The 22944-nt window shown below is 42.6% G+C and overlaps 1 protein-coding gene across 1 annotated transcript; it reads left to right on the top strand.

Annotated features, from left to right (window-relative positions):
- The first annotated feature begins 2351 nt into the window (after nucleotides 1–2351).
- On the top strand, nucleotides 2352–22300 carry LOC138975427 (uncharacterized). Its single transcript, XM_070348104.1, has 4 exons — nucleotides 2352–2528; nucleotides 2981–3167; nucleotides 10741–10977; nucleotides 16598–22300. The coding sequence occupies exons 1-4, from the start codon at nucleotides 2382–2384 to the stop codon at nucleotides 18136–18138; spliced, it is 2112 nt and encodes a 703-aa protein (XP_070204205.1). The 5' UTR covers nucleotides 2352–2381; the 3' UTR covers nucleotides 18139–22300.
- Nucleotides 22301–22944: the final 644 nt, after the last annotated feature.

Genomic DNA, 22944 nt, shown 5'->3' with positions numbered 1-22944 from the left:
TCTCTGTCACACGACTAGCTCGTAATGGCGATTATGTCTCACAGCTTCAACAGAGGAGAGAACAAACACGTTTTGCGTACTCACGCTTGATAAACCTAAACACAGGAGCAGCCATTGTGGAGAGATCTACTTTTTGACGAAAGTGAACGAACAACTATGAATGACGTCTCGGTATATGTGAATGACGTCACAGTCATCGTCACAGTCTGTATCTTTTGAAGCATTCCATTCTTCATGACGTCTTTCTGTGTCTGCATCCGCAAAATGTTTGTTCTTTCCGGGGTCTTTGTCATCTATGTTCAGAACTCTGTCCTTCTAGTTTCAGACTAACAGGCCTCCTGAGCGAGCACTTTCCAAGGGAAGTTAAACTCGCGTATGGAAACAGTACTGTAGTCTGGGATGCCGTTTTCAGTATTCTCAGCGTTGAAGAATTTGTAAAGAGAAGACACGACAACAGCAGGAGAAATAAAAGTCGTGTGTGCATTTTGGGGACGATTTCGAGTTTGAATCCGTTCTTGCACATGCTCCAAAGCGTGTAACATACAATCTTGCACACGTTTGCTTTAGTAGTGGCAAAGAAGGAAAGCGTGTGACATTATTATTTATTAAAACATGCATCTAGAGCAACATACATATAAATCTTCTTTTATTAAAGTTCACCTGAAATTCAGGCTGCTTTCCCATGCAAAGTACAAATGCAAGTGTCCATAAACCAGGGTTTAATACATGTAGTATGTGAGTGAGTTCTGATGAAAAAGTGATTGTGTTGTAATATTGGTTATTACTGAGTGTTGATGTTACAATGATTACATTATAAAAACAACAACAACAGAACAATGTGAAGAGCAAACTTCTTCTGTGGGCATGCAAGTGAGTTAATCTTGTGTGTGTGTGTGAAACTATATTTGACTGAGTGTCACATTTAAATGACAACAGTTTTCTTGATAGCCTTTAAAACAACAACAAATACATACATTTAAAAATCAAACAATATAGGCACCTCAAAAAAGTTGTATGTACACCTTCGTGGCTGGTGATGCATTCTTGCTCCCCTGCAAGTTTTCATTCTACAATGTACCTCAGGCTAGCTTCCTCTCTCTCTCAAATCTGCCCCTCCCACACAATACAACAGGTACAGTGGCCACTCTGACACCAGTCTCTGAAATAATCAAGAACAGTTAAAACTGCGATGAGCCGCTGTTGTTCTTTTACTCGTGAATGCAATGCATGAACACTTAAACAATATCCCACTTATTCGCGAGTGCGTTGACAAGGCGAGAGTGAAAACATAGCACAGACTCGAAAGCAGACGATAAGTTCAGCACAGAGAGCGGGCGTGTTTACCTTTGATCGCTGAGACAAACAGAGTCGCAATTTTCATCGTCGCTGTCTTTTCACTACTGCTGGAAGTGGCCTCCGCTCCTCATCTTTCATGCTTGATTCGAGGAGAGAAACTGGTAGTTCGAACATGTACGGTTCAATTTTGTCTGCAGTCACGCTTGTTGCCATGTTGGTAAACGGCATCTTCACACTGTGTGACGTCACGGATAATTTATTCATAAGCCAGTCCTCGCGAAGATCACGCGGCACAATGGCGGGTCGTTTTGGAGAAGAAATCCGTCGCTTCGGTCACAAAATTCGTCGGATTACGGCCTTACAAGATTCCGAAGTAAACCAAACATTGTTGAAGACGGTAAGAAAGTGGTTTTCTAACTAACTGCAAACATCGGGAAGTGTTCGGTCGCGCAGGAACACGATTCGAAGCGTTTTTGACGCTAAAACAGCATGGTCTGGACCTTTAATTTCTGCCGTGTGAGATGGAATTTTTTACACAATCCCTCACAGTACCTTGATAAATGTCATGCGAAGAAATGTCTTCATATATTTCAAGAAATCTTCTCTGCTTGAATAAAAATTTATTTCAAATCTGTTGATACAAAACTGTGGGAGCAGTATGTACATGGGTACATTTTATGTTTAGAACGCCCTGTATATTTAAAGAGAGACCGGCACGGTTGGCCTAGTGGTAAGGCGTCCGCCCCGTGATCGGAGGTCGTGGGTTCGAACCCCGGTCAGGTCATACCTAAGACTTTAAAATTGGCAATCTAGTGGCTGCTCCGTCTGGCGTCTGGCATTATGGGGTTAGTGCTAGGACTGGTTGGTCCGGTGTCAGAATAATGTGACTGGGTGAGACATGAAGCCTGTGCTGCGACTTCTGTCTTGTGTGTGGCGCACGTTATATGTCAAAGCAGCACCGCCCTGATATGGCCCTTCGTGGTCGGCTGGGCGTTAAGCAAACAAACAAACAAAATTTAAAGAGAAATGAAATTGTCTGTGTCACATTTATTTCTCTCTCTTTCCCCCTGTCAGGTGAGTTCCAAATGGTAGGCGGTGTACGCCTGCGTTCTTTGCTGCCCAAGGATACCTCCCGTTTCTACCGGTACAGCGGAAGTCTCACCACACCGAAGTGCTTCGAGACGGTCACGTGGACAATCTTCGAAGAACCGCAGAAAATCTCCGCTCGGCAAGTAAGTGGCTGAATCTATCATTTGTAACTGTTGTTGTTGTACGCGTCTTGCTACCTTGGAAAGACTGCCTCGCTGACCTTGCATCACAATTCACACAGCTCATCCGTCCAGATGTAGTGATGAACATGGAGAGTTATTAATTGCCCCTTCTTGTAAACGCGCGCGCGATGTACAACAACCACACACACACACACACACACACACACACACATACATATATATATATATATATATATATATATATATATATACACACTCACACACACACATACACACACACACGCACACACACACACACACACATACACGCACACACACACACACAGACAGACACACACACACACACACACACAGCACCACAACCACCACCCACCCCGCACCCACACCACACAGACTTATCCTCCCACCCAACCACCTACCTCTGCTTATCTGCGTGTTTCACTGATGTCCAGCTTGCCCGGCTGCGCGACCTTCTCCACGAGGACGGCCACTACTCCGACGTCACCAACGACCCGAAGAGCGGCAGTGTCGGCGGCGCCCACAACGCTCACAACTATCTCGTCGACAACTGGCGCCCCCTGCAGGCTTTGCACAGCAGGATTATCAAGCAGAGCTTTCCCTTCGCGTCGCCAAGAACGGGTTAGTGACAGCTTCAGGCTTCCAAACTTCCAATTTCTCTTCGCCCCCTCGCGAGTACGTTGAGTACACGGGAGAAAAAACACAAAGGCGTAGGACAACAACTACTTTGGATTACGACCCTGAACGGAACTGGACTGATTTGTACTTTTTTTTCTCTCTCGAGTTTATGTGTGTGTTTTGTTTGTTTTGGTACGGAAACGTGCGCTGCAACTGTATCTAAGCCAGATTTACCGTTCAGAAGCAAGTTAAGGTCCAGTCAAGAAAAAGTATCAGTTTTCGTCGTGGAGGCATGTTGCTACGGTCCATCATTTCGTCAGTGGGTCAATTTTTAGACACAATTTGTTTAGGGGCCAATTATACCTGCGCAGAGTCAGCGGCGCTGCATGCTGCGGTAGGGATTATGACGATTATGACAAGTCCTGTTTTCTTTTCACGCAACGTCTAGCGGGATGGGAAAAAAAGAATTACCGCAATAATCTGCAGTGCGTCGTCGGTGCCGCTGACTCTTCGCAGATGTATTTTGCCCCTTAGCACCGATTATGGACCCTTTGCGTCGATTTCATCACACTTCAAAATCAGAATCTTTGCAAGGATGTCGCACGGCACAATAAAGCTGTCTGCTAAAAATGATCCTCGAGAAACAGTCCTTTTGTGAATTCTAAACAAGTCGCGTAAGGCGAAATTACTACATTTAGTCAAGGTATGGAACTCACAGAATGAAACTAAACGCACTACATTAATTTTTTCACAATGACCGTAGTCCGCCGCTAGTGCAGTGCAAAAGGCAGTGAAAGTGACGAGCCTGTTTAGCGCGGTAGCGGTTGCGCTGTGCTGCATAGCACGCTTTACTGTACCTCTCTTCGTTTTAACTTTCTGAGCGTGTTTTTAATCCAAACATATCATATCTATATGTTTTTGGAATCAGGAACCGACAAGGAATAAGATGAAATTGTTTTTAAAACGATTTCGGAAATTTAATTTTAATCATAATTTTTATATTTTTAATTTTCAGAGCTTGTTTTTAATCCGAATATAACATATTTATATGTTTTTGAAATCAGAACATGATGAAGAATAAAATAAAAGTAATTTTGGATCGTTTTATAAAAAAATAATTTTAACCACAATTTTCAGATGTGACCAAAGTCATTAATTAATTTTTAAGCCTCCATGCTAAAATGCAATACCGAAGTCCGGCCTTCGTCGAAGATTGCTTGGCCAAAATTTCAATCAATTTGATTGAAAAATGAAGGTGTGACAGTGCTGCCTCAACTTTTACAAAAAGCCGGATATGACGTCATAAAAGACATTTATCGAAAAAAAAGAAAAATAAGTCTGGGGATATCATACCCAGGAACTCTCATGCAAAATGTCATAAAGATCGGTCCAGTAGTTTACTCTGAATCGCTCTACACACACACACACACACACACACACACACACACACACACACACACACACACACACACACACACACACACACACACACACACACATACACCACGACCCTCGTCTCGATTCCCGCTCTATGTTAAAACATTTAGTCAAAACTTGACTAAATGTAAAAAGTCAAATTTTAATCAGATTATTTGACCCTTGATTTTTTAGCACATTTTCAAAGATTGTATACATTTGTTGACTGGTCCTTAAATATTTATTGAAGAGTGAAATATGCTAGATATTTTGCAGAACGGTGAATGGTTATTCAGGGAGGTGCATTGTTATGCAGAGAAGGGCATGGTTATGCAGAGAAGGGCATGGTTATGCAGAGAGGTTCAAGATTATGCAGAGAGGTGTATGCTTATGCAGAGAAGTTTTTAATTATGAAAACATATGGATGATTGTGCAGAATGGTGTACAATTATACACATACGTGGATGATTTGATACAGAGAGAGGTATGATATAAGTTACACAGATTGGTGATTATGCAGAGAGGTGGATTCTGGGATATTGGTTTTGAATCTACGAGGAAAAAATCAATGTTTCGGAGTATTCATGTAAGTTGGGAACTACGGAACTGTGGTAACTACTCAGTTTTTAGCTTTACACAGCAAAAAGTGTTTGTCACTTTTCAATCAAACGTAGTATGACTGTAAACCCACAACATCATTTGGCAAAAGGTCTTTTTTTCATTTTTTTTCAACATGGTTTTATTTCTTTTTGGTAGGTACTTTTTTTATAATGCGTCTTCAACGAGCATGATAGTACGCACAACAATGTAATCTCTCTACTTTCAAGCCTCTCATAGTTTCAGAGTTTGACAGTGGTATTAGCAACCAAAAGATATATTTACTCGAGAATTTGTCCTCAAACCTTTTTATTTGTTTGAAATTAATAAAACAACGCATCACGGAATGTCATGTGTATTTTATAACAGATATGACTGGAACAGTGTAAGAATGATTATCATGTGGCTTTAGTTAAAAAAATCCAGATAACTTCAAACTAAGTATCACAAGCACATATTTGCCACCAACGACTGTAAACGAAGATCGAAATTTACGTTCACGCCATTCTTCTTCTTCTTCTTCTGCGTTCGTGGGCTGAAACTCCCACGTACACTCGTGTTTTTTTGCACGAGTGGAATTTTACGTGTATGACCGTTTTTACCCCGCCATTAAGGCAGCCATACGCCGCTTTCGGGGGAAGTTCACGCCATTCAAAGTTAATCCTTATTTCACAACAGGAAAGACGATTTTTTTTATCTGATCGTTAATTGTGTGGTAAAAAAGATGGAGATAATATCTGGTATTTTTGTGTGTGTTACACTTAGCATAATAAACATTGTATTTGTGTCTATTTTTCCTCTAAAATTCCAAACAAAAAAGAGGCAAAGCAAACCTTGTCCGTTTAACCCTTTCGCTGCCTGTAGCTCCACAGACAAAAAAAACCCACATTTTAATGATTACGAAAATAAAACAATAACAACAACAAACTACAATGTAAGTGTGTGTGTGCTGCACTCATTTATACACCAAGGGCACGCTGTCAATACAGGTATAGCTTTCTATACACATATTTACTGGCAGCAAAGATATTATATTAGCCAACACGCAGTTGAATCGGCTGTATTTTGCAGAATCTTCTCTGCCTTGACTTGCTTTTCTTGCCAAGTTTGACAAAGTTACGCTTACGGAGTTTGACTTCGTACACTTATTCTAAGCCCACTTTTACATTGCTTAACACAGTGTTCGGTTGGTGTCAGCTTTCTGTACTTAAGCAACGGCTTTGTTTCGATTTGGATTTTCAGAAGCAGCAACATTCTTTAAATCAATGCAGGGTTACCTTCTCCGGTAGCCCAAAAAACACACTACCTTTGTGATGGATGAAGGCAACACTTTGTGTTCAATTTATTAGATTGAATCTTCAGATCCTATGGCTCTGAGGAAGGGACGCAGACAGATAATTTCAGCTCCCCAGGTGCCCGGACTACTGGACAACATGGCGCTGGGAATGCAGAGAAGTGGAACTCTGGGATACCACAATGCGGGCGCATCTCCTCAAGGGAGGCAACTCATTTAAGCAAACTGTAAAAGAGTTGAAGATACCTTGCTTCCATTGTAAATTGCCACAGATCTGTCCAGGCTTCTACATGGGATACACGTATCTTTCTGCTTGGACATATATCATATATGAACAGCCTGGTGGCTCTTTGTGCAGAGTGGAAGTTTTTGTTGTTGTTTGAGTTTTCACAAGTGGACACAGATCTTTGTTACAAAAGTAAATCAGAAAACAATTAGCTCTTTACAGAAAGAAACCAGGCCTGGGATACACGTATCTTTCTGCTTGGACATATATCATATTTGAACAGCCTGGTGGCTCTTTGTGCAGAGTGGAAGTTTTTGTTGTTGTTCGAGTTTTCACAAGTGGACACAGATCTTTGTTACAAAAGTAAATCAAACAACAGTTAGCGCTTTACAGAAAGAAGCCAGGCATGGTGTGCACAAGAAAGTTACCCAAGCGAGTGAGAGCCACCCGCGGCGTCGGATTGGTTGATATTGAGGTTTGTTTGTTACTTCTTCTTCTCCTTCTTCTTCTTTTGTTCATGGGCTTAGACTCCCACGTTCACTCATGTTTTTAACACGAGTGGATTTTTACGTGTATGACCGTTTTTATACCGCCATTCAGGCAGCATACGCCGATTTCGGGGGAGGCATGCTGAGTATTTTCGTGTTTCTATCATCCACCGAACTCTGACGTGGATTACAGGATCTTTTCCGTGCGCATTTGGTCTTGTGCTTGCGTTTACACACGAAGGGGGTTGAGTCACTAGCAGGTCTGCACATAAGTTGACCTGGGAGATCGGACAAATCTCCACTCTTAACCCACCAGGCGGCAGCGACCGGGATTCGAACTCACGACCTCCCGATTAGGAGGCCGACGTCTTACCACCACGCCACTTCAACCCATCCGATCCCACGGCTGGCTCTCACCCGGTTGGTAACCTTCTTGTGCACACCACCCTGGGTCGTAAAGTTTTGGTGTGTGCTAACACAGAAGAAAGCTCTGGGCACAAGCAAAACCTTGCACACATCTGTGATTTTGTATATGATCGTTGACGCTGGAAGATACAGGTATCTCATAACCGTTAGCCACTTTCAGAGTGCACTGTGGTCTTTTCTGACGGCAGTCTATTTGACAATATTTGTGCGTATAGCTGCTTACCATCTATTGTTTGATACCAAAAGTAACATATTTTTTCTTCTCGTGTAACACACTGTATTTGTGTACAGGCTCTTGCTCCATAAGGGTGTGCAATTGATTGTATAACTATTATTTTCCTCACACGAAACGTATTTAACGTGTGTATCCATAAAGGATGTTCGTAATAAGGCGTGAATGTTGCTTGCCACTTACTAAGGGGGCGTGCGTACTAATGAACATCTAAGAAATATATGTCCTCTGAATGTCTGTTTACAAAGCTTCTTGGGTCTTATATTGTTATATCTGCTTTTAAAGGAAAAGGAAAATGCTATTCGCAAACTTTTAATTATTGCAGCTTTGAGATTTTAACTTTGGAAAAGTATGACTTTTCTCACTGCTCCTGCGCAAATATTCTGAATCAGGTTGGTTTTTTTAATGAAAAAACAAACATGGTTTAGAGTTCACTTCATGAAAATTTAATTACAAGACTTTTCTTTGAAACATTGAAAACGCTTTTTCAAAGCAAGGTTTTCGAAGTTGACCACGGTAAATAGTTGACATCCCAGTCGAAATTTGGCAACAGAAACATGACAGAAATTGATGGTGGACTTCTGCACACAACAATCTATCTCCTATCTCGAGACAGCTATTTTGTGGGAAATCAAAAGAAAAGAAAAGGAAACAGTGCACTTTGAAAGTCGTAAGATGTATATCAACTTTTATGACTGTACTGTGCACTGAAAATGAAATAGTTAATCCAACTATGATGCTTCGTGTGTTTGTAATATTATGTACTTTCGTACGAAGAAATTGAGAGACTGTATCTTGTTTCAATCGTTTCAGTCTACTTGAATGTAAGCAACCGACGATTTTCGGAAAGAACAGTGACTATGGCGAAGGTTTTTAAAAGCTTTGAAAGAGAAGCACCTCTTAAAAATATGCACATTGGAGCTTGTTGTTCTCTTTGACGCTATTGATTTGTTTACATCTCACCTCACACCCACACACGCACACCCCCCACACACCCCCCCCCCCCCACGCACACACATACGCACAAAACAACTACGAATGATCGAGTTATTTCCGGAAAACGTATATTGTGTCCAGTTAACCGTTGTCGGGAGCTGTAACTGTTGTCTAAGATTGCAGTGAGGGGTTATTTTGCAATCCGTCTGGAAGGAGTAACATTGTGTGTGTGTGTTTTAACAGGCCGTCGTGTTCTTCACGTAATTAGTTACATGTGTGTTGCTTTGTTTTTAACAGGCACGTCGTTTTCTTTCACAGTTTTGTCTGATGGTTGAATGATTGTTAACTTTTGTCTGAGTTAACGGCTTCTGTCGTTGGGGGTTTACTGACTTAATAGTAGGCTGGCTCAATATCTGTGCGATTAGGTGTATATCACACTGATCAACCAGCTTATTCTCTCGAGCTTTTTGTTCCCCGTATGATCATGCACGATTTCTTGCATGGTCATTAGGTTTTATATTATCATTAGCATCAGAGTTGTTTTAATGATACTACAGTGGTACCTGCGATGTCAGACCCTTTGAAGAGAAGACACCTCCCATGAGCAGGGCCGGACCCAGGGGGGGGGTTCCAGGGGTTCCGGACCCCCCCCCCCCCCCCCTGGAAAAAGCATGTACCTTGCTTTGAGTGTTTTTTATTTTATTTTTTTTTTAAATAAATTTTGTGTGTGTCTCTAACAAATTTTATTCAATGTGAAATCCGATGAGAAAAAGGTAACCCCCCCCCCCCCCCACAATGCTGCTCTTAACCCTCAAAACAAGGCCCAGAATGCACCAGATTGCACAGATTTTAACCGTTTTTCAAAAATTTTCCGGGGGAGCATGCCCCCGGACCCCCCTAGTTCGCGCGCCTGCTCAGTTTGCAGGCGCGCGCTTGTGGCTTCGCCACTTCGCTGATTTGCCCCCCCAAAAAAGGAGGAACCCCCCCCTTACAACTCATTTGGTCCGGCCCTGCATGAGAGGACACTTTTGTTATCTTGACCAAATTGTTCATGCAATGACAGGCCGCCTGCAATGTAGGGACACGTGTTCAGGTCCCAGTGATGTCTTAGCATCTCAGGTCCCAGTGATGTCTCAGCATCTCAGGTCCCAGTGATGTCTCAGCATCTCAGGTCCCAGTGATGTCTCAGCATCTCAGGTCCCAGTGATGTCTTAGCATCTCAGGTCCCAGTGATGTCTCAGCATCTCAGGTCCCAGTGATGTCTCAGCATCTCAGGTCCCAGTGATGTCTCAGCATCTCAGGTCCCAGTGATGTCTCAGCATCTCAGGTCCCAGTGGTGTCTTAGCATCTCAGGTCCCAGTGATGTCTTAGCATCTCAGGTCCCAGTGATGTCTTAGCATCTCAGGTCCCAGTGATGTCTCAGCATCTCAGGTCCCAGTGATGTCTTAGCATCTCAGGTCCCAGTGATGTCTTAGCATCTCAGGTCCCAGTGATGTCTTAGCATCTCAGGTCCCACTGATGTCTCAGCATCTCAGGTACCACTGTTCTACTTTTTGAGTAGAGCTTTCGAGGTGATTTAGTAAGTGGTTAGATCAAAACGTGCTTGAATGTTCATGCATTTAAATGTCTTCAGTGCAGATGTATTTGTGAAACGTTCAAATGATAAGTCAGAATGGTTGTTTTCACCCACACCGGACCCGTTGAGATGTTAGGGGCGATGTTATAAAGTCACGCATTCGATTTAAAAGATAACACATTAATCAATTTGAAATGTTTGGACCCGGAAGATTTCTAATAGTTACAGTGTGAAAAGTGCAGAGTGCTCGTTTTCGAAGGTGTTTTGTTTTTGTTTTTATTTGGAAAAAAAATCTTATTGATACCCATTTACTTTTCTCCAAATGTTCAGGTAAAGCATAAACATAGAATTTAATCATTGTCCCATATTTTTCCTGACTGCATAGGTCACGAGACTGTAACGAAAGATGCTGGACTCGCCTTCACCTCCGAGCCTGCTTTGCCAACCCCAGTGGCCGTGCCTGCACCCACCCCACCCCCTGTGTCGTCATCGCCGTTACCCATGCCGTCATCGTCTCTACTTGTTGCGTCATCACCAACACCTGAAGCATCTCCGATGGTTCAATTGACGACAACGACAGACGCTGGGCCGAACCCTTCCCCGTACACCTATAGAAATACCAGTAAGTTTGTGTGTGTGTGTGTGTGTGTGTGTGTGTGTGTGTGTGTGTGTGTGTGTGTGTGTGTGTGTGTGTGTGTGTGTGTGTGTGTGTGTGTGTGTGTGTGTGTTTGTGTGTGTGTGAGTGCTCTTGAATGTGAATGTTGGAATAACGCAGTCTTAGACAAATAATATTTCTTTTTTAACCCCTCCCCTCCCCCCCTCCCAACAAGAAAGCTTTGCTTTTAACAATGATTGTATTTCAGAAATAGTAGAAGCGCGTTTAATAGCAACACCGCCACCACCACTACCAACAACAACAGAATCAACAACAACGACGAAAGCAACGGTATACAATAAAAGTAAGCAGAAAAAGAAGCCAGAAGAAGAGGAAGAAAAAGGAGAATACAGCACGCAAATTCACACCCCCTGTGTAACTTCAACTCAGCTCATAGATTCTCAGCCTCATCCTCGACGAGATCACAATCTGACTTTAATTTTAATCAATCTACTTGGCGATCAACACCTAGTTGAACACACCAGTATCAGTTCGCATTAGCAGTGCAGAAAGATGCGTATCCAGGTCTCATGTCTCGGCGATGCACAGGCTGTGGTGTCGGCGTGCCCACGTAGACAGAATGGCACGTGAGTCCGGAGGCACAGCCACAGAAACCGTTCAGCACATCAAAAGAAACGCAGCTTGCACCCTCTGTTTTGTATTTCTGGCACGTGCCTGTGGATAATAATAATAATAATAATAAAGTAGATGTGTACTGCCGGGCAGTACATACCCCAAGCGAAGTCGTCCATCTGTGTGTACATGATTCTCTCTCTCTCTCTCTCTCTCTCTCTCTCTCTCTCTCTCTCTCTCTCTCTCTCTCTCTCTCTCTCTCTCTCACTCTCTCTCTCTCTCTCTCTGTCTTAAAATGTGTCATCGATGACGTGTTTTCATACTTGCTAATGCGGCAGGCTAATCATGACGTCAAATTGAAACTTCTTGAAGTCTCTCAGAAAGGGACATGAAAACCATGTGGGGGTTACTGGTTTGGGCTGAAAAAAACCCCAACTCCACCTAAAATTCAAGCGCCTATGGGGCTGAATTATGCAGCATAAATTGTGAAACATCAGGATATCTCACACTTTCAATTCTGCCATCATGTCAAATCTGACAACAAACCTACCCACAAAATGTCATAAATATCGGTGTAGAATTGAGACTTAACGGTTTTTAACTGCCAAAAATAAGTTTTTTTGACTGGAATAGTTTGTCTTGAAATTCAGTTTGGGACAACGGACCCACCCACTAAATTTCATAAAGATAGGTGAAAATTTAAATGTAACGGTTTTTAACTGCCAAAATTATGTTTTTCTTCTGGAAAAGTATGGAGTGAAAATCAGTTGGGGACAACGAACCTACCCACAAAATTTCATAAATATCGATGAAGAATTGAGATTTAACGGTTTTTAACTGCCAAAAATAAGGTTTTTTGTCTGGAAAAGTATGTCTTAAAATTCAGTTTGGGACAACGGACCCACCCACTAAATTTCATAAAGATAGGTGAAGAATTGAAATTTAACGTTTTTTAACTGCCAAAATTATGTCTTTCTTCTGGAAAAGTATAGAGTGAAAATCAGTTGGGGACAACGAACCTACCCACAAAATTTCATAAATATCGGTGAAGAATTGAAATTTAACGGTTTTTAACTGCCAAAATTATGTTTTTCTTCTGGAAAAGTATGGAGTGAAAATAAGTTGGGGACAACAAACCTACCTTTAAAATTTCATAAGAATCAGTGAAGAAATAGGATTTAACGATTTTTTAACGGCCTTTAAATCATTGGTGATGTCATCATAACCCAGTCGTTGTAGTTGTCGTCGTAGTTGTTGGTGTTGTTGTTGTCATGTTCGTTGTCGTGATTGTTGTTGTTCTCGTGTTGTTGTTTTTGTTGTTGTTGTTGTTGTTGTTGTTGTTGTTGTTGTTGTTGTTGTTGTTGTTGTTGTTGTTGTTGTTGTCGTCGTCGTCGTCGATGTCATTTGTTGTTGTTGTTGTTATCGTCGTCGTCGTCGTCATCGTCGTCGTTGTCAGAGGTTATTTCTAAAGATTTCATTGATAGTCTTTGTTCTCGTCACCAAGACTTGCTAAGAACAAGCTTGGAACAGCAAGAGTTCCAAGAACAAGATTAGAACAACTCATTACATCATTACCAGTACGTCATTTGTATTTAGAACACACTTTAGAAAAAAACTCTTCAGCTACAAACCAGTCACCCTCACATGTCGGAGGTGTTTGTCTAAACCACTTACTGAAATGTTTTGAGGTTTAATGACCATACACATGTTGAACCGGTGAGAGTCTTCCGCTGCTTAATTCGCAAATAACTATTTTATTAAAGTCCGCTTGAAACGCTCAAAGATGAAATTCCATGTTAAAAAGTGACAAAAGTTTCACATTTTCCCGTTGTAACAGCTTCCGATGATATTATATGAAAATTCTGATCCTCTGAGAGGATTCCCCGAAACAAAATCAGTTTGTACGCCTAATTTTAATAGAATTGTCCAAACAGTGTCGCTAATATTGTGCTAAAAGATGAATTCTAGAACAATGTTCACAGACAGACACCACTTGGCAAAAAAATTTTCAGTGCTGGGAGATGAAAAAAAAAACTACCTCGCTACGCGCGGGCTTCGCCCGCGCTCCGCTTGGATAACAGCAACAATACACAACATAAGCGCCTTAAATCAATCTTAAATATAATCATCTTAATAACAGCAACAATACACATTAAACCTAAATAAACTTTAAAACGGATATAAACGCATGGCAATGGATACGAGCGTTTAGATGGGGTTTTAAGTCTGGCTGTATCGCTTTGAGAAGTATTGAGTTAGATATTCTGATTGTGTAAGCTTAGTTCTGCAGTGTATCATTGCATTGAATCTGTATGACGTTGATGGCAATCACTGTGAATGAGCGCTTCCGGGGTGATAACGCGAGACAACTCCTGTTATCTTGCCGCGAGGTGGCGTCAGTTACCAGCCGAAAGAAATAAGGGGCATAACCTCACCAGAACTGACCATTGTCTGTTTACCGTATAAAATGCACGACTTACACACGAACTGTTACCAAACCTATATGCTATTTGGGACCAATGCAAGTTTTTTTTCCTTTCTCGTGTGATCTTACCGCGAGGTGGCGCCAGTTACCAGCCGAAAGAAAGAGGGGGCATAACCTCACCAGAACCGCCCATTCACACTCGACCAAATGACAACTCACCTACACCCATGCCTACCCCCCCCCCCCCCCACACACACACACTTATCCACACACACACACACATACACACTCGCACGTACACACACACGCGCGCGCACACCCATCCTCACACTCGCATTTTCAAACCCATCCTCTTCCCTACTACACACGTCCACCCATCCGTTCGTCCGCAATTCTCAACTCCACCGCCCTGTAGCAACATGAATAAACACATTCGTATAATATATATCTGACGACTGGAAACCGACATGCAGTTTGCCAGAGACGACTGACTGACCGACTGACCTCAATTTTGGCTGACGAGACACACCCACTGAAACCTGAATTTGACTCTCGACGCATTGACAGGAGTGGTAGACTGAGGGCTATGGTTGCTAGAACGTCACGTTTCCGCAATTCTTTTCCCAGAGCTATCCATGCTTTCAACCAATCACATGTTAGAGGCCTCTATCATGTTTCTCTGTCATAATTATTACTGTACTCTGTTGCTGGGTTATCTGTAATGTATGTATTTTTAGTAACTGTATTAACGTAGTTCAAATGTGCGGTGTTCTAGTCGACATGTGGTGCTTTGTATACCTTGCGTGTGCGTGGATGTGGAGGTGGACTCTTGGACGTCTTTTTGTTATCGGAATTATGGTTTTTGTTAAATTGTATTGCTGTTGCTGTTGTTGTTGTGTGAGTGAGTTGTGTGTTGGCAGACTTGACTTGACGGATGACGGTTTGCGTTAGTGAGACTGTGACCATACTCATAATAATCATACTCACTTATTTTCTTATGATGTTTTTATTTTTATTATGCATTCTTATTCTTTTGATTGGAAATGAGTATTGTTACAATTTAATTTCCATATGGATTAATAAAATTGAGTTGAGTTGAGTTGACTCTTAATTACCTTCTTCATTTCCGTGGACGGGACGAAGAGGATGTAGCTGTCTCTTTTTGCTGGCGACTACAATGTTGATGATTTGACAGCACTCATCCGCCGCACATTCCGATTTGGCTGTGCATTTGTGTCCCACTTCTGCCTGCATGGACAATGTGTGCGTTCTTCTTTTAGCCAGCCAAGCATACAACTCAGAGAACAACATTGATTGAATGGCTTTGGTCCGTCTATAAAAAATAAAATTGAAAAATGAGACGGCGAGGTGGCGAGGTGTAAAAAAATGTAAAATATCATTCAGTTTAAGTAACCGTTTCGAGGGTTGAAAGCAAATCATGACGTCAATAATAACATAATATGAATGATACAACAACAACAACAAAAACCGAAAAATAAGCATTTGCTTGAGTGCGTGTCCTCGTTTGTTTTTTCCCCAATTGTTTCATGTGATGAAGTTTGAATACAATTGTGTTTAAACCACCACCACCACCACCAACAACAACAACAACACCACCACCACCAACAACAACAACACCACCAACAACAACAACAACATCAACAACTTCGTCTACTACTACCCCTACAACTAAATAATAATACATTTGTTTTGAAATTTTTTTTTTACATCGTATCCTTACCTGACATAAGGCGAAGAGCAACACCAAACCACAGGCAGCCCCTGTCAATACAAACGTCCTCATCTTGCTGGTCACATGTGCAAGTGTTCTCTAATAATGCTCAGCTATAATGAGTGCCGAGTCTTGGCAAAAGGGGTGGAGACATGAGTTATCTAATGTACAACACGCAGGAACATGTCGTCCATGCTTATCTTGTCTGAACTTATCTCAGACGACGGGGATAGAAAATCGTGTGTTTGATAGGGACAGGTTCGAGACAATGCCGTGTCCATGCATTTTGAGATTTTTTTGAAAATTTTAGAAGAAGTTTGAAAAAGTTAGAATAAGTGTTTTGTTGAATTGAATTGATTTTTTTGCCACGCGCGTATCTCTCTCTCTCTCTCTCTCTCTCTCTCTCTCTCTCTCTCTCTCTCTCTCTCTCTCTCTCTCTCTCTCTCTCTCTCTCGCCCTCGGTGTCTATATGCGCGCGCGCGCGCGTGTGTGTGTGTGTGTGTGTGTGTGTGTGTGTGTGTGCGTGTGTGTTTGTGTGTGTGTGTGTGTGTGGTCACCGATACGACAAGATGTTGCACGCGCGCGCGTGTGGGTATGCGTGCGTGTGTGTGTGTGTGTGTGTGTGTGTGTGTGTGTGTGTGTGTGCGTGTGTGTGTGTGTGTGTGTGTGTGTGTGTGTGTGTGTGTTGTCACCGATGTGACAAGATGTAACACGCATAAGTGCAACAGGGACGCTATTTTCCAGGGATAAACGCTTTTGTTATTTCATAACGAGAATATTACATTAAAGTAAACTTTCATATAATGCATTGCTATTCCGTGTTCAAATATAACATCACCTCTCTGTGTCTCTTGCAGACCCAGAGGGTGTTGCAGATCCATCCCTCGAGTTCCTCACTTCCGGCAATAAACAAGGGGCACCACCCACCGTGCCGAGTTTCAAATCCATGACAGAATTTAACAATACGAAAGGTCAAAATACGGTGCTGTCTGGTGCGGCTAGAATAATGCCAGGAAATGGACAGCAGCACAGTGTGCAATCAACGGGGTCAAAAGACCAGCTACAGGCTGTAGACAGCAATCTCATGGAACGCCCACCACTGCCAGTTGAAGATCACACTCAAAACAGCAGCACAACAGTTTTGGACGTGCCAGGGGCTTCGGCAGGCCGTCAGCAAGGGTTGGGTAGTGGTAGCAACACTCAGCTCCCTACCTCTGTGGATATAACGTCAAACGCTCAGCCATCCTCCTCAGTGGGACATCCGGCCCTCCATCCACTAGAACCTCAACCACCGTCATCCACCGATGTGTCAACCACACTCGTCCCTAGCGAGCAGCATCCTTCGACGGCTGGAGCTCCATCACCTTCTGCTGAAGAATCTACCACCAGGAACCCATCCCAACCCTTTGCTGGTGTTTCATCTCCCAACCAAGACAACGGTCAGCAGATAGCCAATCAGGAAAGAGGTAATGCAACGTCTACTTCTACTGGTCAAAGTGTAGACACACAAGCCTCCACGCCAGTTGTGGAACGAGTCAGCAGTCCGCAGTCTGCGTCTGCAGCACACAGAATGAACCACGAGACGTCTGAGCCTGCTGTGCACAATACAAGTGAAATAACAAATCAGACAACCACCCAAGAAAGGGGTAATGCAACGTCTACTCATACTGGTCAAAGTGTAGACACACAAGCTTCCACGCCAGTTGTGGCCAACGTGGATATCCAGAAGCTGGCAAGTCTATTACGCCAGATGCTGGTTGAGAAGCAGAGGCTGGCTTTGAACACTACCAGCAGCAGCAGCAGCAGCACGCCCTTGACTGGACGCGGCAGCACTTTACCTCCAGCCTTTGACGTCAACAACCAGCACCGGGCGTGGCAGCAACAGCAACGGCAGATGCAGTTTCAAGCGCGAGAGCAGCAAATACGACAGCAACGCATTAACCAGATCCTGCTGAAACAGCGGCGTCTGATGCAACAGCAGCAAGGCCTCAGCGGAGCTCGTACGCAACAATCCACGCGGAACGTGTACAGCAGCACACCGGCAGGTGTACGGCGAGGAAGCATCAGTGCCTCCCCTCAGCCATCTTCGAACCCCCTGACATTGTCCCAGGCTTTGGGCTCGCTTCGATCCACGTTTTACCGAGACGCGACCACCAATCACATTACTTCAGGATCGGCCCGCGTTCGCTCCTTGGCACGCACCATCAACCCTGGTGCGCACTCAGTTGGCATCAGACCCCAGCTGGTTCCCGCCTACAGGTTGCAAGGGGAGAAAACAGCTCTCCCCAGCGTGGGGGCGTCCAGAGCCACGCCCTACGTTTTTCTACACACCAACAACCGGACCATCAGAATCCGGAGACCTTTTTATGAGAACATGTACCAGACTCCAAGACAGTGAGGCTCAGGTTTCCTAGGTTATTTTGTGGACAAAAAGGAAGAAAGGTGTTTGGGATTTGAGGGGATTGTGGATTGAGGTAGACCGACGAAACAGTCACACACCATGTGAAATTTCAATCTCTGTTGAAGTATGTTTATAAACTTTTGGTGAGGTTCTGTCATTCTATGCGCTGAGGATTTCAAAACTTTGCCTATCATTAACTGCCTTCATAACAGGAGAACATAACTCCGCGATGCCTGTTTTTATGCTTAAATAAGATTCTGTCATTCTATGCGCTAGAGATTTCAAAACTTTGTCTATCATTAACTGCTTTCATAACAGGAGAACATAACTTCGCGATGCCTGTTTTTTATGCTTAAATGAGATTCTGTCATTCTATGCACTGGGGATTTCAAAACTTTGTCAACCGTAAACCGCTTTCACAACAGGAGAACATATTATTATTAACTCCGCGATGCCTGTCTTTATGCTTTAATGATTGGTGAGATTCTGTCAGTCTATGCGTTGGGGATTTTCAAACTCTGTCTAACGCAAACTCTGTTCACAAGAGGAGAATTAATATAACTCCGCGGTGACTGTTTTTATGTTGTAATGTTTTGTGAGATTCTGTCATTCTATGCGTTCGGGATTTTCAAACTCTGTCTAACGCAAACTCTGTTCACAAGAGGAGTTGGTAGCGCGCTGGATTTGTATTCAGCTGGCCGCTGTCAGCGTGAGTTCGATCCCAGGTTCGGCGGAAATTTATTTCACAGAGTCAACTTTGTGTGCAGACTCTCTTCGGTGTCCGAACCTCCCCCCGTGTACACTACATTGGGTGTGCACGTTAAAGATCCAACGATTGACAAAAGGGTCTTTCCTGGCAAAATTGCTTAGGCACAGTTAATAATTGTCTACCTATACCCGTGTGACTTGGAATAATAGGCCGTGAAAGGTAAATATGCGCCGAAATGGCTGCAATCTACTGGCCGTATAAAATTTCATCTCACACGGCATCACTGCAGAGCGCCTAGAACTGTACCCACGGAATATGCGCGATATAAGACTCATTGATTGATTGATTGATTGATTGATTATGTTGTAATGTTTTGTGAGATTCTGTCATTCTATGCGTTCGGGATTTTCAAACTCTGTCTAACGCGAACTCTGTTCACAAGAGGAGAAAATAACTCCGCGGGGACTGTTTTTATGGTGTAATGTTTCGTCAGGTTCGGTCATTCTATGAGTTGTGTACGAAACCTTTGACATGCGAAGTTTCGAAGTTTACGTGTGTCTCCCTGCGGAATTCATTGTTGAGGGGCTTTCATAACCTGCTCAATATTCACGAACCAAGCCCACAGTTGAAACATTTTATAGCAATAAGAAACAGATCACATGTGGAGGTTTGGAATTTAAAACAAGATATGCTTCTAGCATACAACGATTGGTTTGAAATTAGTTCAGGATAAAATGGATTCATAAAAAAATGTTTTTGTTGTGGGTTAATTTGCTCTTTAATTACTGTTGTAGAATATTCTCCACAATTTTGTTTGTTTATTTGTTTGCTTAACTCCCAGCCGACCACGAAGGGCCATATCAGGGCGGTGCTGCTTTGACATATAACGTGCGCCACACACAAGACAGAAGTCGCAGCACAGGCTTCATGTCTCACCCAGTCACATTATTCTGACACCGGACCAACCAGTCCTAGCACTAACCCCATAATGCCAGACGCCAGGCGGAGCAGCCACTAGATTGCCAATTTTAAAGTCTTAGGTATGACCCGGCCGGGGTTCGAACCCACGACCTCCCGATCACGGGGCGGACGCCTTACCACTAGGCCAACCGTGCCGGTTATTCTCCACAATGTTTTGGCCATTATTGTTTATGTTTAATAATAATAATAATAATAATACAAGAACTTATAAGGCGCACATATCTCACCACAAGGCGATTTAGCCCGATTCTTTCCCCGAATGACAATTGACCGATATGAAGTGAACCACTGCGGTGAAAACATATTTGACTGATTTTAGCTGTGATCATGTAGGTTAAGTCTAGTCATCTTTTGGACTGGTTGGAAGTTAACTCTTGCAGTGAAAGCAGTTTGGTACAAGTGTGATCATGTAGGTTAAGTCTAGTCATCTTTTGGACTGGTTGGAAGTTAACTCTTACAGTGAAAACAGTTTGGTACAAGTGTGATCATGTAGGTTAAATCTAGTCATCTTTTGGACTGGTTGGAAGTTAACTCTTACAGTGAAAACAGTTTGGTACAAGTGTGATCATGTAGGTTAAGTCTAGTCATCTTTTGGACTGGTTGGAAGTTAACTCTTACAGTGAAAACAGTTTGGTACAAGTGTGATCATGTAGGTTAAGTCTAACCATCTTTTGGACTGGTTGGAAGTTAACTCTTACAGTGAAAACAAGTTTGGTACCAGTGTGATCATGTAGGTTAAGTCTAACCATCTTTTGGACTGGTTGGAAGTTAACTCTTACAGTGAAAACAAGTTTGGTACCAGTGTGATCATGTAGGTTCAGTTTAACCATCTTTTGGACTGGTTGGAAGTTAACTCTTACAGTGAAAACAAGTTTGGTACCAGTGTGATCATGTAGGTTCAGTCTAACCATCTTTTAGAAGGTTAAAAGACTGGTTGGAAGTTAACTCTTACAGTGAAAACAAGTTTGGTACCAGTGTGATCATGTAGGTTCAGTCTAACCATCTTTTCGAAGGTTACTCTTACAGTGAAAGCAGTTTGGTACAAGTGTGATCATGTAGGTTAAGTCTAACCATCTTTTAGAAGGTTAAAGGACTGGTTGGAAGTTAACTCTTACAGTGAAAACAAGTTTGGTACAAATGTGATCATGTAGGTTAAGTCTAACCTGCGACTTCTGTCTTGTGTGTGGCGCACGATATATGTCAAAGCAACACCGCCCTGATGTGGCCCTTCGTGGTCGGCTGGGCGTTAAGCAAACAAACAAACACAATCTTTTGGACTGGTTGGAAGTTAACTCTTACAGTGAAAACAGTTTGGTACAAATGTGATCATGTAGGTTCAGTCTAATCTCTTCTTCTGTTTAAGTGGAAACAAATAGATTCGAAGAAAACTTTAATAGCATGCATAGTTATTACCTGCGATCATGTAGGTTAATTCTAATCGGGTGTTTTTGTTGGAGGATAAGAAATGGATTGAACGTTCACCATTACAGCAAGAACAGTATCAGCGGGGTAATGGCATAGACAGACCTGCCAGCCATTGTGAAGCCTTCAGTGTAGACATTTAGAATGTTTTGGAATTTTCAGCTTAGAAAATGGTGTTTAAGTGTAGCATTTTCTAACATGTATTTATACCACATCCGCATTTATGCCATCTTGCACAAGAATAGACATTTGTAATCAAGATTCATTAGAATGCAGGAACATCAAATGCCCACAAGAGTACCTGCAGCGCCACTTTTCAGTGTAGGATGTTTTATGACTCATTGTGTGACCACTACATGGAGTAGGAGGCAAAAATGAGTACCAGCACTCACAAGAAAGATGTTGCATCCTTGTGATTATTTGTTTAATCGTAGCAATCTTTAGCTTGGCGTAGCAATTGCTCTTAAAACGTAGCATGCAGTGGGCACCTCTGCATTGGGATACATATAGTACTATACTGCTACGGGTAGCTCAGGTGGGGGGCCCGGGTAGCTCAGGTGGTAGAGCACTGGACTTGTGATCGAAAGGTCGCTGGTTCGAATCCGGGCCGGGACGGACACGGGTCAACTTTATGTGCAGACCCAGAGACGGTATCCATCTCCCACCCCCGTGTCACCACAATGGCACGTTAAAGATCTTGGTCATTCTACCATAAGTGCAGATGGCTGATACCACCTAAACACGCATACATCAAAAGCCGTGAGGGCGTAAAAACTCGAATCGTATAAACCAATTCATGTCCAATATAGGCAATTAAGACCTGACGGACAATAAGCCCCTTAAAATTTACTAGTATAGTAGTGTAACCACTTTTAAAAGAACTTAGTGGTGGGCAGAGGGGTTCGGGACGTGTCTGTACCAGAAAGGGCGATCTTTTTGTCAATAAGTCACAGTGTTTATTTGCTTATAAATGTGAAGTTTCAAATAATAAGCTATTCATCTGTTTTTGATTTGCAGGTTTGAAATATTAAAGTCATACTAAATGTCTATTGCGTGGTCTTCTCTCTTGTTATGTCTGCGTCTCTCAGTCTATCGATGTACGTGTCAGTTCGTGAGAGAGAGAGAGAGAGAGAGAGAGAGAGAGAGAGAGAGAGAGAGAGAGAGAGAGAGAGAGAGAGAGAGCATTCATATATCAATTGCACAAAATAAAGCACACAGTACACAGGTCTTATACAAAGTACTCAAACAATACTTCTTTAATTAAAACATGTCAAACGCAGAAACAAACATTTTCTATAGTATAACCAAACATTATTCTTTTCTTGCACTTCCAACATCTTAAGTAAAGATTTAAAACGTACAGAAAGCAGGCATAGACTTTAGTCAATGGACAAAAGGGTCTTTCCTGGCAAAACTGTATAGGCATAGATAAAAATGTCCACCAAATACCCGTGTGACTTGGAATAATAGGCCGTGAAAGGTGAATGCTCGCCCTAATAGGCTTGAGGTTTGCTGGCCGATGTGAATGCGTGATATATTGTGTAAACAATTCCATCTCACGATATGTGCGCGATATATAAATTGCATAAAATAAATAACATAAATAAAATAAGACAAAAGAAAAGAAGGTGCTTCAGGATACTTTTAGCAGTTTAGGCGAAACCCACAATTTCACATATGATGTTCCCCAG

This window comes from Littorina saxatilis, linkage group LG9 (assembly GCF_037325665.1).
Source record: "Littorina saxatilis isolate snail1 linkage group LG9, US_GU_Lsax_2.0, whole genome shotgun sequence".
NCBI lineage: Eukaryota > Metazoa > Mollusca > Gastropoda > Littorinimorpha > Littorinidae > Littorina > Littorina saxatilis.
This window is presented reverse-complemented; position numbering and strand designations above follow the sequence as displayed.